The sequence below is a fragment of the Saccopteryx leptura genome, chromosome 1 (assembly GCF_036850995.1).
Source record: "Saccopteryx leptura isolate mSacLep1 chromosome 1, mSacLep1_pri_phased_curated, whole genome shotgun sequence".
Taxonomy (NCBI): Eukaryota; Metazoa; Chordata; class Mammalia; order Chiroptera; family Emballonuridae; genus Saccopteryx; species Saccopteryx leptura.
The window spans coordinates 235,943,067-235,956,476 of NC_089503.1; the positions used below are offsets into that span (position 1 = coordinate 235,943,067).

Consider the following 13,410-nt stretch of genomic DNA (forward strand, 5'->3'; position numbering starts at 1 on the left):
CACGTACGTTCAGCAGTCCAAGCTAATTTTTAATGCCTGTCAAAGCAAAATAAACTATCAGTTATCACTGCTTTATCACACCCAGTGACATGGCAAGATTAGAACTGAAAAACAGTGCAGTGCGACTAAAACTAGCCACTGAAAATTGAGAACGCTGACATTAAAACAATTATGTAAATTGATGCTTGGAAATATACAGATAGTTTCTATCGTGTGCTTGTCACTTGCCAGATGCCAAGTTGACATTTTATTCTGCTGCTGTGGAGAGAGGGGCCAAGAGAACTTTAGATGAATCACAGTGGTTTTGCAAGAAATCATTACAACTACACAAAAGTAAAAGAAAATAAAGAAAAATTTCCCCTTTCTGAATACCAGTGGTTCCTTTGGAAGATAATTTTTGCTTTTGTTTTTGTTTTTTGTTGTTGGGGGTAGGTAGCTAACTATTATACTCTTAGCTATTCTGATCATCTCTGTTAGGAAATCCTTTTAAAACAGACTTCATAGAATTTGACTGCCTGAACTGTCATCTATTATTAGTAAAGCCACTTTATAAGGCTTTTGATAAAATAAAAGGCAATAAATTACTTAGTTAATTAATTGAGAAGTGTCCAAGGTGCTAACACTGGTACTTATAAATGTATCAAAGGTGGTCTAAATGAACCCCCAAAATACCATTTTGGCTGTAGTCCTGACATCAGACAAATTATAGTATTGCAAATTGGTTTTCCTCTCACCTGTAGTCAAATGAAATTGACTGAAACTGAATTGGCACTCTCTTTCTTTACCAACATTTCAGAGAATTATAATAATTAATTATAAAAGAGCACAAAAGCATAACTGTTTAAAACGTGGACTAATGCAAGCTCAAAATATAACTTCTTGCCTGGTTATTATCATAATTACTAGGTAATGACATTCTGACATATTTAGCATTATCTGAAGTATGTTCTGAATCATTTGTTTTACATGAGAAATGTGTATATTTCTCATTTCAAAGAAAAAGAAATATAAGAAAAAACAGCAAAGAAAAGAAAGAGAACGCATTCCACCAACAGCTGTGTGTATTCTTCTCAAGTGTGCTGAAATATTCTGTCAGGTATACCATGACCTGGGTTATAAAACAAATAGTACAGATTTTTAAAAAAAATTAAAACCTTTCAAACATATTCTCAGACCCTAAAACAACTAAATATTAACAGAAAAAAAAACAAGACAATTATCAATCATTAGAAATTTAAAATATATATTTAACTAGTCAGTGTTTTAAAGGAAGTTTAAGGGAAATCTGAAAGTATTTTGAAATAAACATAAATAAAAATGTTTATATATATTATGCAATTCATAGAATAAAATTGTTTAATCTTCTACCATTCAATGCCTGTAAAAATAAAAAATAAAAAAGGCCATACATTAATAATCTAAGCCTTTACCTTAAGAAATTGGCAGAAGAAGAGCAAAATAAAAAGTTAATTCCTTACTGTAACCATGTATTGGTCAAATAAATTTGTAAATATATATGTGTTTGCTCACTTATAGTTTGCATTGGGTGAGGGGGACAGGCTGTAAGCAGGCAGGGTGGTTATAGCCTAAAGCTTAGTTTTAAGACTAAGCTTTTCCCCACACCCTTGACTGATTGCATGATGTGTGGTGGTGCACTCTCATGAGGAATCCCATTATGCCTCAGATAAGTGACTTTGTATCAGAGACCTCCTTGTTTGTATATTGGATTAAAGGTTTTAATTCCTACACTATAAAATGGGGCAGACCGGGAGCTTGCTCTCTCTCAGTTCCTGAGATTAGCATTAGAGGAGAGAGCAGAGAAGAGAAAGGCCACGTGGAGGAGAGGAGAAACAGCCAATATGGCGGAGTGCTGAAGAAGAAGCCAGTTTGTGTAGAATTTGTGCAGAGAGAAGGAGATGGGGAACAAAGGTGAATAAGGCTGGTGAGGTAGAAACCTTTGATTCTAGGAAACTAGGATAAGTTAATGGCTTTGGGAGCCCTGAATGGAAAGGGAAGTGTTTTCCCAATGTGTGTATTTTTTGCCCACTGGGTGCAAGCTAGGATTAAAGATAATGGCCCACCAGTTCTTGGCTCCATTGTTTCATTACCGTCTGTCCAAATCAAACGTGAACCTGCACAGGCCAGGCAGCTATGACGGTGGCAGTGGCTACTGGCTTTATACCATGAAATAATCTTTATTACTTTGCTTTCCTATCAACTTTTGCTTTATCTATTTGGAAACTATTAAGTGCATAAGACATTTTGCTTTGTTATCAAATTGCTCTCTTTATCATGATATGAACTTCTATAGCCATGGAACCTTAAATATTATTAATTTTTGTCTACAAAGAAATCATATCTTGTTCATTTTTCCATGAAATGTAGCCTACCAGATCATTTGTGTTTTTTCTTTATTTGAAAAGAGACAGAAGACTGAAATGTCTGTATTTACTAGTGTTGTTTGACAAATATTTTTAATGATGTTCCTTTTGGATCATATCAGGGGTCCCCAAACTTTTTTCACAGAGGACCAGTTCACTGTCCCTCAGACCGTTGGAGGGCCGGACTATAAAAAAAAACTATGAAGAAATCCTTATGCACACTGCACATATCTTATTTTAAAGTAAAAAAACAAAACAGGAACAAGTCCAATATTTAAAATAAAGAACAAGTAAATTTAAATCAACAAACTGACCAGTATTTCAATGAGAACTATGCTCCTCTCACTGACCACCAATGAAAGAGGTGCCCCTTCCGGAAGTGTGGCAGGGGCCGGATAAATGGCCTCAGGGGGCCGCATGTGGCCGCGGGCCGTAGTTTGGGGACCCCTGATATAGAATAACACTTCCTGGGCCCTTGTGCTATGTGACCAATTCTGACCAATGAGTTATAAGCAGAAAGCACTATGTCAGAGACAGACCACTTAATTATCAGCTTGAGACTCATAGTATTCTCATTTAACTCTGGCGAGTGATTGACAGGTCACAATATTGGCTGTTTGCACTGATTACAAAGAACAGAGATCCTCTTGCCAACCAGTGGTGAATATGCAGAAGAATTATAAAATAATCTTTGTTTTTTTGAGTCATTGGAATTTGGCATTGGTTAGGAGGACAATATAACATCCTGACTGATATGCTTAATCTAAGCAGGTACAAAAAAATCTCAGTAAGACAAAAAATAAAGCCATATATTAGATAAGTCAACAAAATGATCTAAGGATTAAAACAGGCAAGTACTTTCATACAAACATTTTACTCAAATCTTGCAGTACAGGAATTTGAATTTTTAAAATGTAGGTTTTGACGTATTTAAAACTAAATTTTAGCCTTAAACTGTGAGAAAGAATGCTTAGGTGATAGTAAGAAAAATACGAAGGTCTTAAGTACCACAAATGCAAGTTTACTTAAATGCCCACAGTATAAATGTTGACATTGTAGCATAAGTAATAAAATATATTTTAGAGGAAAATATATCACAAATAAGATACTGGTACTTATTTTTTATATTGAATTAAAGTTTATTTTTGGCCTGTTCCTGTTGTTAAAAGAACCACTTATTTTTTTGTGAAACCAATGACATTCTTAAAGACAAATTAACTGTGAAAGGAATGACAGTTAAGTTTGTTTAGAATAAACAGTGTTGTTAAACTAAATGTATTTTAAATCTTCCAGTTTAGTGAATGTGAATAGAGAATGTCAGAAAGTGTAAATGCTTTGTTTTGGGAAAACATAAAGGAGTATGAGAAGTTTTCTATTGAAGTTTATTTTCATTATTGTAAATGGTTTAGAGGACTGTTTACAAATTTGTGTTTTTGTCAGTTTTTAAAATGACTTAATGATTTGTTATTTCTCTCAGTAACTTTAAGATGGAAGTTATTTCTTTTTTCTTTCTGTTTTATTTAAAATTTGAAGAAGCTTTTTTAAAATCACTTTAGATATATTGTTGCTTAACAAAGAGATGTCCTCATCTCTGAGCCATTCCTAAATTCTGTTAATTTTATGCAAATGCTTATTTTAAAATAATTCAGCATTATAAAATGCAATGATTACAGGCACTGTCATTCATATTTTTGTCAAGTTAAATGTAGCAAATGTTCTGAATGTGTCTCTATTTCCACTTGGTAATTTTTTAGATATCTCTAACCACAAACATATAAATTGATTTTTAAATTTTACTTATTTTTTCAACACAATTCCATATTATTACATTGTCCCCATATTTAACAAATTTCCATTCTTAACATGATTTGAGATTAAACCTAAAAGACAGTTTGCAGTTTCTTGATAACGCCCTGCATATGCTTCAGTATTTCTAGCATTGCTGAGAAGCAGTCATCTGGACCACAACTTCATGATTTCAGTGGCTGAGTTTGGGAGTGAATTCAGCATCCTTTGAAGCAGGTTAAGTGCTAGAATGACAAAATATACTAATTCAATCAGATTAAACACTGTCACAAAGAGGTTGGTTTTCCTTGGAGTAACAACCAGATCAGCACCCTCATTAATTTTTGCCAGACTTTTTACAATCATTGTTCTGCCTATAGTCTACTGTCCTCAATGCATTGTTGGCCCTGTTGCCAGGGCAATATGTAAACATGGTCCTGTCTTCCTCATCATTAACAGTATGTGAAATAGTTCACATTGACTTCAGGCTAACATCCAAATAAATTCCTTTAGAATCTCTTTCAAGATCCTACTGTGATCTGTTCTTAACATACAGACTGATCTATAAAGACTTCCCTAATCCTTTCAGACAAAGTTAGTCATACTTTCTTCAGGCTCTCATTGCCTGTGTGCCATAGATTATGTTACTTGTCTCATTTGAGTCTAATCATTTTACATATCTGTCCACTGGTCTGTGAATCCTTCAGGGAAGAAACCCTAATTTATTCACTATTGTATCCTAAGTGTGTCTGACATTTCCTCATTCAGTTCCTTCTCTCTTAGCTCCCTGCCTTCTTCCACAGACAACTTGACAGGTAAAATAATTACAGAACAACAACATAATCACAAGAAAAATGATGATAGTATTTATCTAACCCTTGCTATTATCATATGCAATGCTGTACTAAGGGCTTTGAATGGATTAGCTAACTTAATTCTTGTTAACATTATAAAAAAGGTAATTATTTTATGCTACAGTACCTACAAAAGAGACTAGTCTTATAGAAGTTGAATAACTTGTCCATTTTCACACAGGTAGTAAGTGGCAAAGCCATCATTTGAACCTAGATAGTTTGATGTGATTTTGCAGTTTTTGAGAAATAATAATAACTTCAAGTATTAATGAGTTTTCAGTGTGGTCTAATTGGAAAAAAAACAATTACAAACATTTATGTAAAGAAAGTAACTTTACTGCTAATAGTCTACTAATGAGGATAATGCCATTTTTATGTATACAGTACTATATATATAAAAAAAAACTGAACAGCGTTCAATGATAATTAAAAAGTCAAAGGGAAGAATAAAATGCACCGACTCCCTAGGAGTCAGCCTGAATCGCAGCATATCAGGCATAGACACTGACTCCTCCACAGAGCTTGAGCTCCACAGGGTGGGGCCATTGCTTTCCCCAGGCTCATGCCATCTGGATGGGGTGCTCCACCCAGGAAAGACGGAGTCAGCAGTGTGGGAGAGGAGCTCAACACAGGGACCCTGGTGGATGTTCCTTGAACTCTCCTCTCCCTGATCCACAAAAACCCCACATTCTCCTCGCATGACTCTAGCCTGCTCCACCCTCTCTCTGACAGAGCCCAGGTTGAGTGGCTACCAATGAAATTGTGGGTGTTGGCCCTTTAAGAATGGGCCTAAATTTCTTGCAAACTCCCATCTTTCTCCATGGACAGAAATCCCTCTGATTTTCACAGGCAGATGTTATATGGATGCCTCTTCCTAGCTCTGGCGCTCTGGACTAAAGAGCCTAGCCTGGGTTTGAGACCCCTGGCTCCTCAGGGGCCACCTTTGCATCTGAGATATCCCTCTGGAATCTCAGCCACTGCTAGTGGGAGGAGGTTCAGCCCTTTTCTAATCTCCACCCTTCCTTCGAGTCTTCTTCTGTGAATTCTTCATGGTAAGACTTCTAGGCTTCAGTTGGTTATTCAGATTGATTGCTTTAAATTTTAGTTGTAATTCCAACTTGGTCCTGGGAGGAAATGGGTGTAACTTCTACCTACTCTACCACCATCTTGGATCTTTTCTCTTGATTTGGAACTTAATCTTATTATGTGGTTGATTTGACATATGATAATTGAAGATTAATTCTTCATTTATTTCATTTTAATACTGTTTTTCCCCCTTTAGAGCCTCATAGGCTACCCAGCCACTGAAATGTACCACAACCAAAACTTATTAAGCATAATTATTAAAGAAGTTGAATTTCCAACATTTTTGGTAAACCTTTCTAAACATTTACCATATTCTCAGTGGAAACAATTTTAATGCATAAATTTGCCATCGTTACTACTATATAGATAACCATAAGAAAATTTTAAGTTCACAAGGGTACATTTTAATGCAGTTCTTATCTTGTATTTGAGGATACAAAGGTGATAAACAATTATTTCATTAAGTATGAGTATAAACAGGAATTATGAATGGATTTTATAAATAAGTAAAGTAACTATTATGATGTACAAGCTCTGGTTGTATTAGTATCAAAGTCAAGTTTTCTAGTCTGTCTGATAACATAATGCGTAGGAAGAAATACAACATATACTATACTTTCGCATTTGACCTAGCTTTTTTCCTCCTTTATCATTTCCAGCTGTAAGCACAAGATGTACCTGGAAAGACTGCCAAACACCAGCATCATTATTCCATTTCATAATGAAGGTTGGACTTCACTCCTGCGTACTATACACAGTATAATTAACCGAACCCCGGAAAGTCTGATAGCAGAAATCATTCTAGTAGATGACTTCAGTGACAGAGGTAAGATACAGTTAATATTTCATCTGATTCTGTTATCACCTACACAAACATTACAGTCTTAAAAAAGGAAGAATATTATTATGATGTTTCTTTCTGATGCTATCTGGAAGATGATTAAGAAGTTTTGTCTATGTTGTGATTTCACAAAATGTTGGCCAAATGCAAAAGAGAAGAAATGAGAAGTTATTGGTGGCCTTTGGGGAACTATAAGTAATTTGCATTGCATTCCTGTTGTAAATTAGACAGGTGTTGGCAAAATGTCTCAAATTCTGCTTTCGGCTTCAGGACAAACACTGTAAAATATGTTAACGTAAGTACCTATGAGTGGTGAAATATTCAAGTAGAAATATAAAACCTGTTTCTGTTTCTGAAAAGTATCTACTCTATTATTTATAAGTATGATACATTCTCCAGGCTCTGTTTATGTTACTTCATAACTACTAAAAATGATAGGAAAACACAAATATTTGTCATTGGAAATTCTAGCTATTTTATTATATCTGAACAGTAACAAAATAATCTGGTATAACAATGTATTAGAAAATTGACATAAGTTTTAATAATTTAGCATTCTGATAAACAATTGGTTTTATAAAACAGGGGTAAAATACAGAAAGTTTCCTGAGATTAGGATTTTATTAATTAAATCTGTTCTAAATGTGAGACTTGTTGGTAATGCAGAGAAAATAAATTCTCTCTATCTTGGCTGCTGTGAATGGAGAGAAGGAAACCTTTTCTAATGATATTCATCTATTTGGTTATATAATTTTCTACCTTATATATATTTTATTGTGTGATGGAGCTCTTCTTAACAATCCTGTATATCTTTAACAAAGAATGGCAGTAAATTAGTTTAATCGCACATTATTAATATGCTTCACAAGAGAATACGTCTTGAACTCCTATTTAATAAAAATTTTGGAAATTCCATTTGCAGCAAAAAACATCATTTTCTTCATAGTTTTACAAATAAAACTGCTTAGTATGTTTCCAGGTTTCTTTAAAAGATTTCTAGTCTTCAGTGATTCACTTCAAATATTGATTCAGGATCTGCCTAATAGTAATATGTGTTGAAGTTTATATGACAAAAATCAGATGATCTAACACCATTCCATTAAAATATTAAACTACCAACTTAGTGATTTAGGTTGATTTCAAAGCAATTTTTGCCTTGCATCATTTTGAAAGATGTGCATTCAATACTACTTAATAATATAATTCAGTATCTAAAATGGAAATTTCTTATTTAAAAATTTATTTATATAACACATTGATTTCCTTTTTATTCTAATTGAGCTACTTATTTCAAAGTAGTCACTGTTACCTCAGACTAAAAATAGGCATCTAATATGGTAAAGCTAAAACTTGGCATTTATATTTTTAAAAATGAACAAGGAAATAGAGATCACAGGCTGCTTATCAATAACTGGTCTTTCTTGGTTGACTGGGACTATGAGAATTCAGATGGTGTATCTGTGGAGGATTGTCTGCATAATTTGTCTTAGTAAACTACTCAATACAACAGAATTTTGACCTAGGGTAAAATAATATGAAACACTTGGTAGTAGAAACTCATGGTGTACACAACAATTTTTGTTGCTATTTCTCAGAGGTATTTTTTGATTGAAAGTCTTTAAAGAGGGAGAAAATAATGTCATCTACATTTGTCTTGACTTTAAATCAGTGTCATCTTTTGTACAGTAGTACAACAACTCTGATGGACTATCCTTCTGCATGTAATGTCACCTGGGGACTGAGTTCCAGAAGACTGTCAATATAATATCATTGGTGTTCATGAAGTAGGAAAACAGAAAAAGGATTATCTGGAATAAGCGTGGTGCTTTTGATTTTCTTATTGGACATTGTAAAGAGTAAATATTTTAATGCTTTGATTAATCTTAGATATTCTCTTCCTATGAACTCTCATTTTTTAAAAATTTCATTTAGAAAATTAAATTTAACAAGTTTAACACAGTGACATTGTAAGAGTTCATAGGTTTCAGGTAAACATTTCTATAGCATTTGAACTGTTGATTATGTTATATACCCATCATCCAAAGTCAAATCATTTTTTGTCACCCTATATTTGTTCTTTTTATACCCTTCCCCTTCCTCTTCCCTCACATCCCCACGCCCCTCCCCCTCCCCTTGGTAACCACATCATTTTTATGTTCATGAGTTTCAGTTTTATATCTCACCTATGTGTTAAATCATAAAGTTCTTAGCTTTTTCTGATTTACTTGTTTCATCAGTATAATGTTCTCAGGGTCCATGCATGTTGTTGTAAATGGCTCTATGTTCATCATTTCTTATGGCTGAGTAGTATTCCATTGTATAGATATACCACATCTTCTTTATGAACTTTCAGATTCTAAGAATTACTTTATGATCATTAAATTTTCAAAAGGTTAAAATTTTTAAATATCATTATTTTATTATATTAATGTATCTATATATGTAAAAGTAAACTTTGAAAGATGTAGTTGATAAAATTACTTCTATTATCTTGTAGAATACAGTGTAATTCCAAATGTGCATGGACTAGGAAAGGCTTTTCTTCCAAACTTGTATCTCAGATGATTATGTTTCATCTGATAAAATGTTAGGATTTAAGTGGATCTAAGAGATATTACTCCTGCTTTTTGAATAATGGAAAATATAAAAAATTAATATGAACACAGATTAGACTTTCATCACCAGCTATTAACTGTGTAACACTGGAAAAATTAACTAACTTCCTTATATATCAGACATTTTTTTTTTATCAACATAGGGATAAGTAACTCCTTAGTTATTTAGGTAACTCCTCAGTTATTTAAGAAACTTCTCATAATAAGGTTATGATAGAGTGCTACCGTGCATGGTAAAGTGAATTGTGTGAATTACAAAGGAGAGTAGTTGCTCTCAGTTACTGATTTCTACTCTCCAAAAACTCTCTGCAACTATAATATAAGTAATCTCTGTACTAAGAAGATGCTCTCAATTTAATCAAATCCAGTCTATAAGAATTTATTTATCTACCTACTTATCCACCCACCCACCCACCTACCTACATATCCATTCACCCACCCATTTATCTATCCATCCACCCCCCTACCCACCCATCCACCAACACACCCATCTATCCATTCACCCACCTATTATCTCCAGATTCAATAGACATCAGAGGGCATGTGAAGAAAATTCTATAATATTTTGGAAAAAATCAGAACTGTGTTAACATTAAAGAAATCTCTAAATTTACTAAAAAGTAGGTAATTTACTATATATAGAAGAAAAATTAAATTTTAAACTCTCATCAAAAGGAAGACAAATAGAGCATATTTCCCACATAAAATTATATGAGTGGTCTTACATGAGAGTTTATCAAAATTTCTTTAAAGATTATTTTCACTATCACAAAAAAACGAATCTATCCTAAGGCACTTCTTGTTCACAGAGCCTCTAAGAGAGGTTTTATCTGCTCCTTTTAATTTTGATATTATCTATAGCCATGCTGTTAAAAGCTATTATAGTTTATACCAGAAAGTATACTTATACTTTTTTTGACAACCCAGAAATCATAAACCTTTAATATATAGCATCTTTTCCACCAATTCTTTAAAATTCAAATTAAATAGGCTAGAGAAATTTTAAAGCACCAAAAACTATAGAGTGAATTATTTGGCTTCTTTTAGGAAATTATTTATGAAATGTTACACTTTATTTTTAGAAATATATTCCTCCAATTCCAAGCCTGTTCAGTTTGAATTTTAATACCTTTGCAATAGGTCTCCTGTTATTCTGCAGTGTCCTTTGGCCAAGGTCAATAAAATTTTGACAAGACTTAATCCTGGATGAACATAGATGCTAAAATTCTCAAAAAAATATTAGCAAACTGGTTCCAGCAATACATTAAAAAGATCATACACCATGATCAAGTGGGATTTATTTATTATTTGGTACCAAATTTGGTAACACAGCACTAATTTGAAAGAATGTATGTACCCCTTTGTTCATTGAAGCATTATTGACAATGACCAAGATCTGCAAACAGCACAAGTGCCGATCAACAGATGAGTGGATAAAAAAGTTGTGATACATTTATGTACTGAAATACTACTCAGCTGTAAAAAAGAGAAGATCGTAACTTTTGTGGCATCAGGGATGGACCTGGATTTTATTATGCAAAGTGAAATAATTCAGTCAGAGAAAGACAAATATCACATGATCTCATTTATATCTGTAATGTACAAAATAATCTAACAAAATAGAAATAGAGGTATAGGTACATAGAACAGACTGACAGCTGTCAAAGTAGAGGTGAGTTAGAGGGGCAGAGTAAGAAAAGGTGAGTGGATTAAGCAAAAATATATGTACATGGCCCACCTGGACAACAGTGTGGTGATAGCCAGAGGGAAAGGAGGTGGGAGTAGGTGGGACTAAGCAACAGGGATAGATGGAGATGGAAAGAGACTTTGCTTGGAGCAATGGGCATGAGAAGCAATGTGCAGATAATGTGTTTATCAAGTTGTACACTTGAAACCTGTATGGTTTTATCAACCAATGTCACCCCAAAATATTTAATAAAAAAGAAACAGTAAAAAACAAGTAGCATAAGGCTACTATCACTTGGAATAATCGTTTCAAAAATGTAAGTGATACAATGACTTGAAAATTCTGGAGTTGGTTTCACAGCAATAAAGAAAATTCTCTAGTAATTTGTAATTATTACATATTTATGAGCATTGAAAAGTGATTTGTAAAAATCTGCTTGAATAGGTTTGACCCAGTTATCTAAATACTTGAAGTAAAAAGTCAGTATCCCATTTAGCAGTTCTCAGTTTAGATATTCTTCCTCGAGCAAGCTTGGCAAACCAAATGTTGTTTTAGCCTCAGAACATAAGTCTACTGTCTATAAAACCATGCAAGTATGTGCCTGCAGGTGAATTTTCAACAACAGCACAATGTTTTTGCTATCTGAAGCTTACCAAGTTAGTGAATGTGATTATATTTTTTTCATAAGCTCTCAGAAATACATTTAACAACTTAACTTGAGGCCTATAACAAGGCTTCATGATGACTTTAAAGCAGGACTAATCCTGGGCTTATCTCCAAATTCCAGGCAACCTTAACAGCATCCACATGGAAAATGTTGAAATGTGTGAAATAAGCTGAGGCTTAACCTCAGAGATAGGATATATTTGAACCTGACAATTTTCTAAACTCTGTGCTTAGATGAATGTGAGTTCAAATTGAGGACAGTACCCAGAGAGTTGCTGACACACTTCCATAAATGCAAGTATGGAAGAACTACTGTGCTCTTGGTCCACACATGTATAAACACACTCACACATACACATTCACACACACTATTGCTGCTGCTTGTTTCAAATTTCCTAGTCAGGAAAGGTAGGTAGTTGAGTATCTGAGTTTCTCAAAGACCTGTTCTGCTCCAAGTACTCATTAGAGTGGAAATCTGAGACTTGAAACTATCTTTCCAACATTTAGAGGAAAAATACAGTTCACTTTTCTGCAGACAGCATGGTGTGTGGCTGCCCAAAGTGTGGTCCGCAGACCAGAAGCGTCAACATCCCATTGAAGTTAGAACGCAGAATCTATAAGATTCCAAGATGGCGACTGAGTAGGCAAATGTCCCAACTGACATTATTAACAACTTTAATAATTAAGTTGTTATTAAATTACAACTTAATTTAATAACAATTATCTTGAAAAACCAACTTTGAACTAAACTCAGAGAAGTCTGTAACCGAGGATCACAGAAGAAGCCACACAGATTCTGGCAGGAAAGGCGAGGAAGCGGACAGGACTGCTCCGCTCTCAGGAGCAAGTGATGGCTGAGGATCCAGAGGGACTCTCACAGCCAGGAGGGTCGCCCTAAGAGGGGATGTTCCTCAGCCCCAGGTCAGGTGACCCAGAGTCTAGAAGAGGTGCCCACACAGCATTTGGTAGTAAAAAGAGCCAAGGTTTCTGTCTGAGAGAAAGAGATGGAGCACTCAAAGATGCAGGCTCCATCTTAAAGGGCCAGTGCAGAAAATCTTGTTCACACCCACTTACCTGAGTAGCGGGAGGGCTGAGAGAACTAGAGTTATGGGAGAAGAGTGTGAAATTGGAGGGCCAGGGAAAGACACTGTGTGGGATAGCCACTGGAACCCCTGTGCTGAATCATTCTCCAATACTGCAGTGCCATTTTTATTGGGTGGAGCAGTCCCGTCCGTGTGGCATCAGCTTGGGATAAAACAACTACCTTTCTCTCGGGAACTGCCCCACCCTATGGAGACTGGGTCATTTGAGAAGTCAGCCAGGAAGCAGGGGGCACATCAGTGACTCAATTTTCTGGTGTTGAGGCTGCAGACCTCCCTATTTCCCACCCCCACAAGCTCCCAAGACTATGACTGGTGCTTCCACTTCACCAGAGATTCAGTAGAAATAATGTAGACTGTGGGCAGACCACATCTCTGGGTCTCAGAGGCTGCAC

General features: G+C 34.8%; 1 protein-coding gene across 2 annotated transcripts in view; it reads left to right on the top strand.

Annotated features, from left to right (window-relative positions):
- GALNTL6 (polypeptide N-acetylgalactosaminyltransferase like 6) overlaps positions 1-13,410 on the top strand; it is a 1,118,979-nt gene that overhangs the window by 462,226 nt on the left and 643,343 nt on the right. For both annotated transcript variants that reach the window (XM_066387896.1, XM_066387897.1), the window contains exon 5: positions 6,766-6,932. In XM_066387896.1, the coding sequence (XP_066243993.1) occupies positions 6,766-6,932 (167 nt within the window). The remainder of the gene's footprint in view (positions 1-6,765; positions 6,933-13,410) is intronic.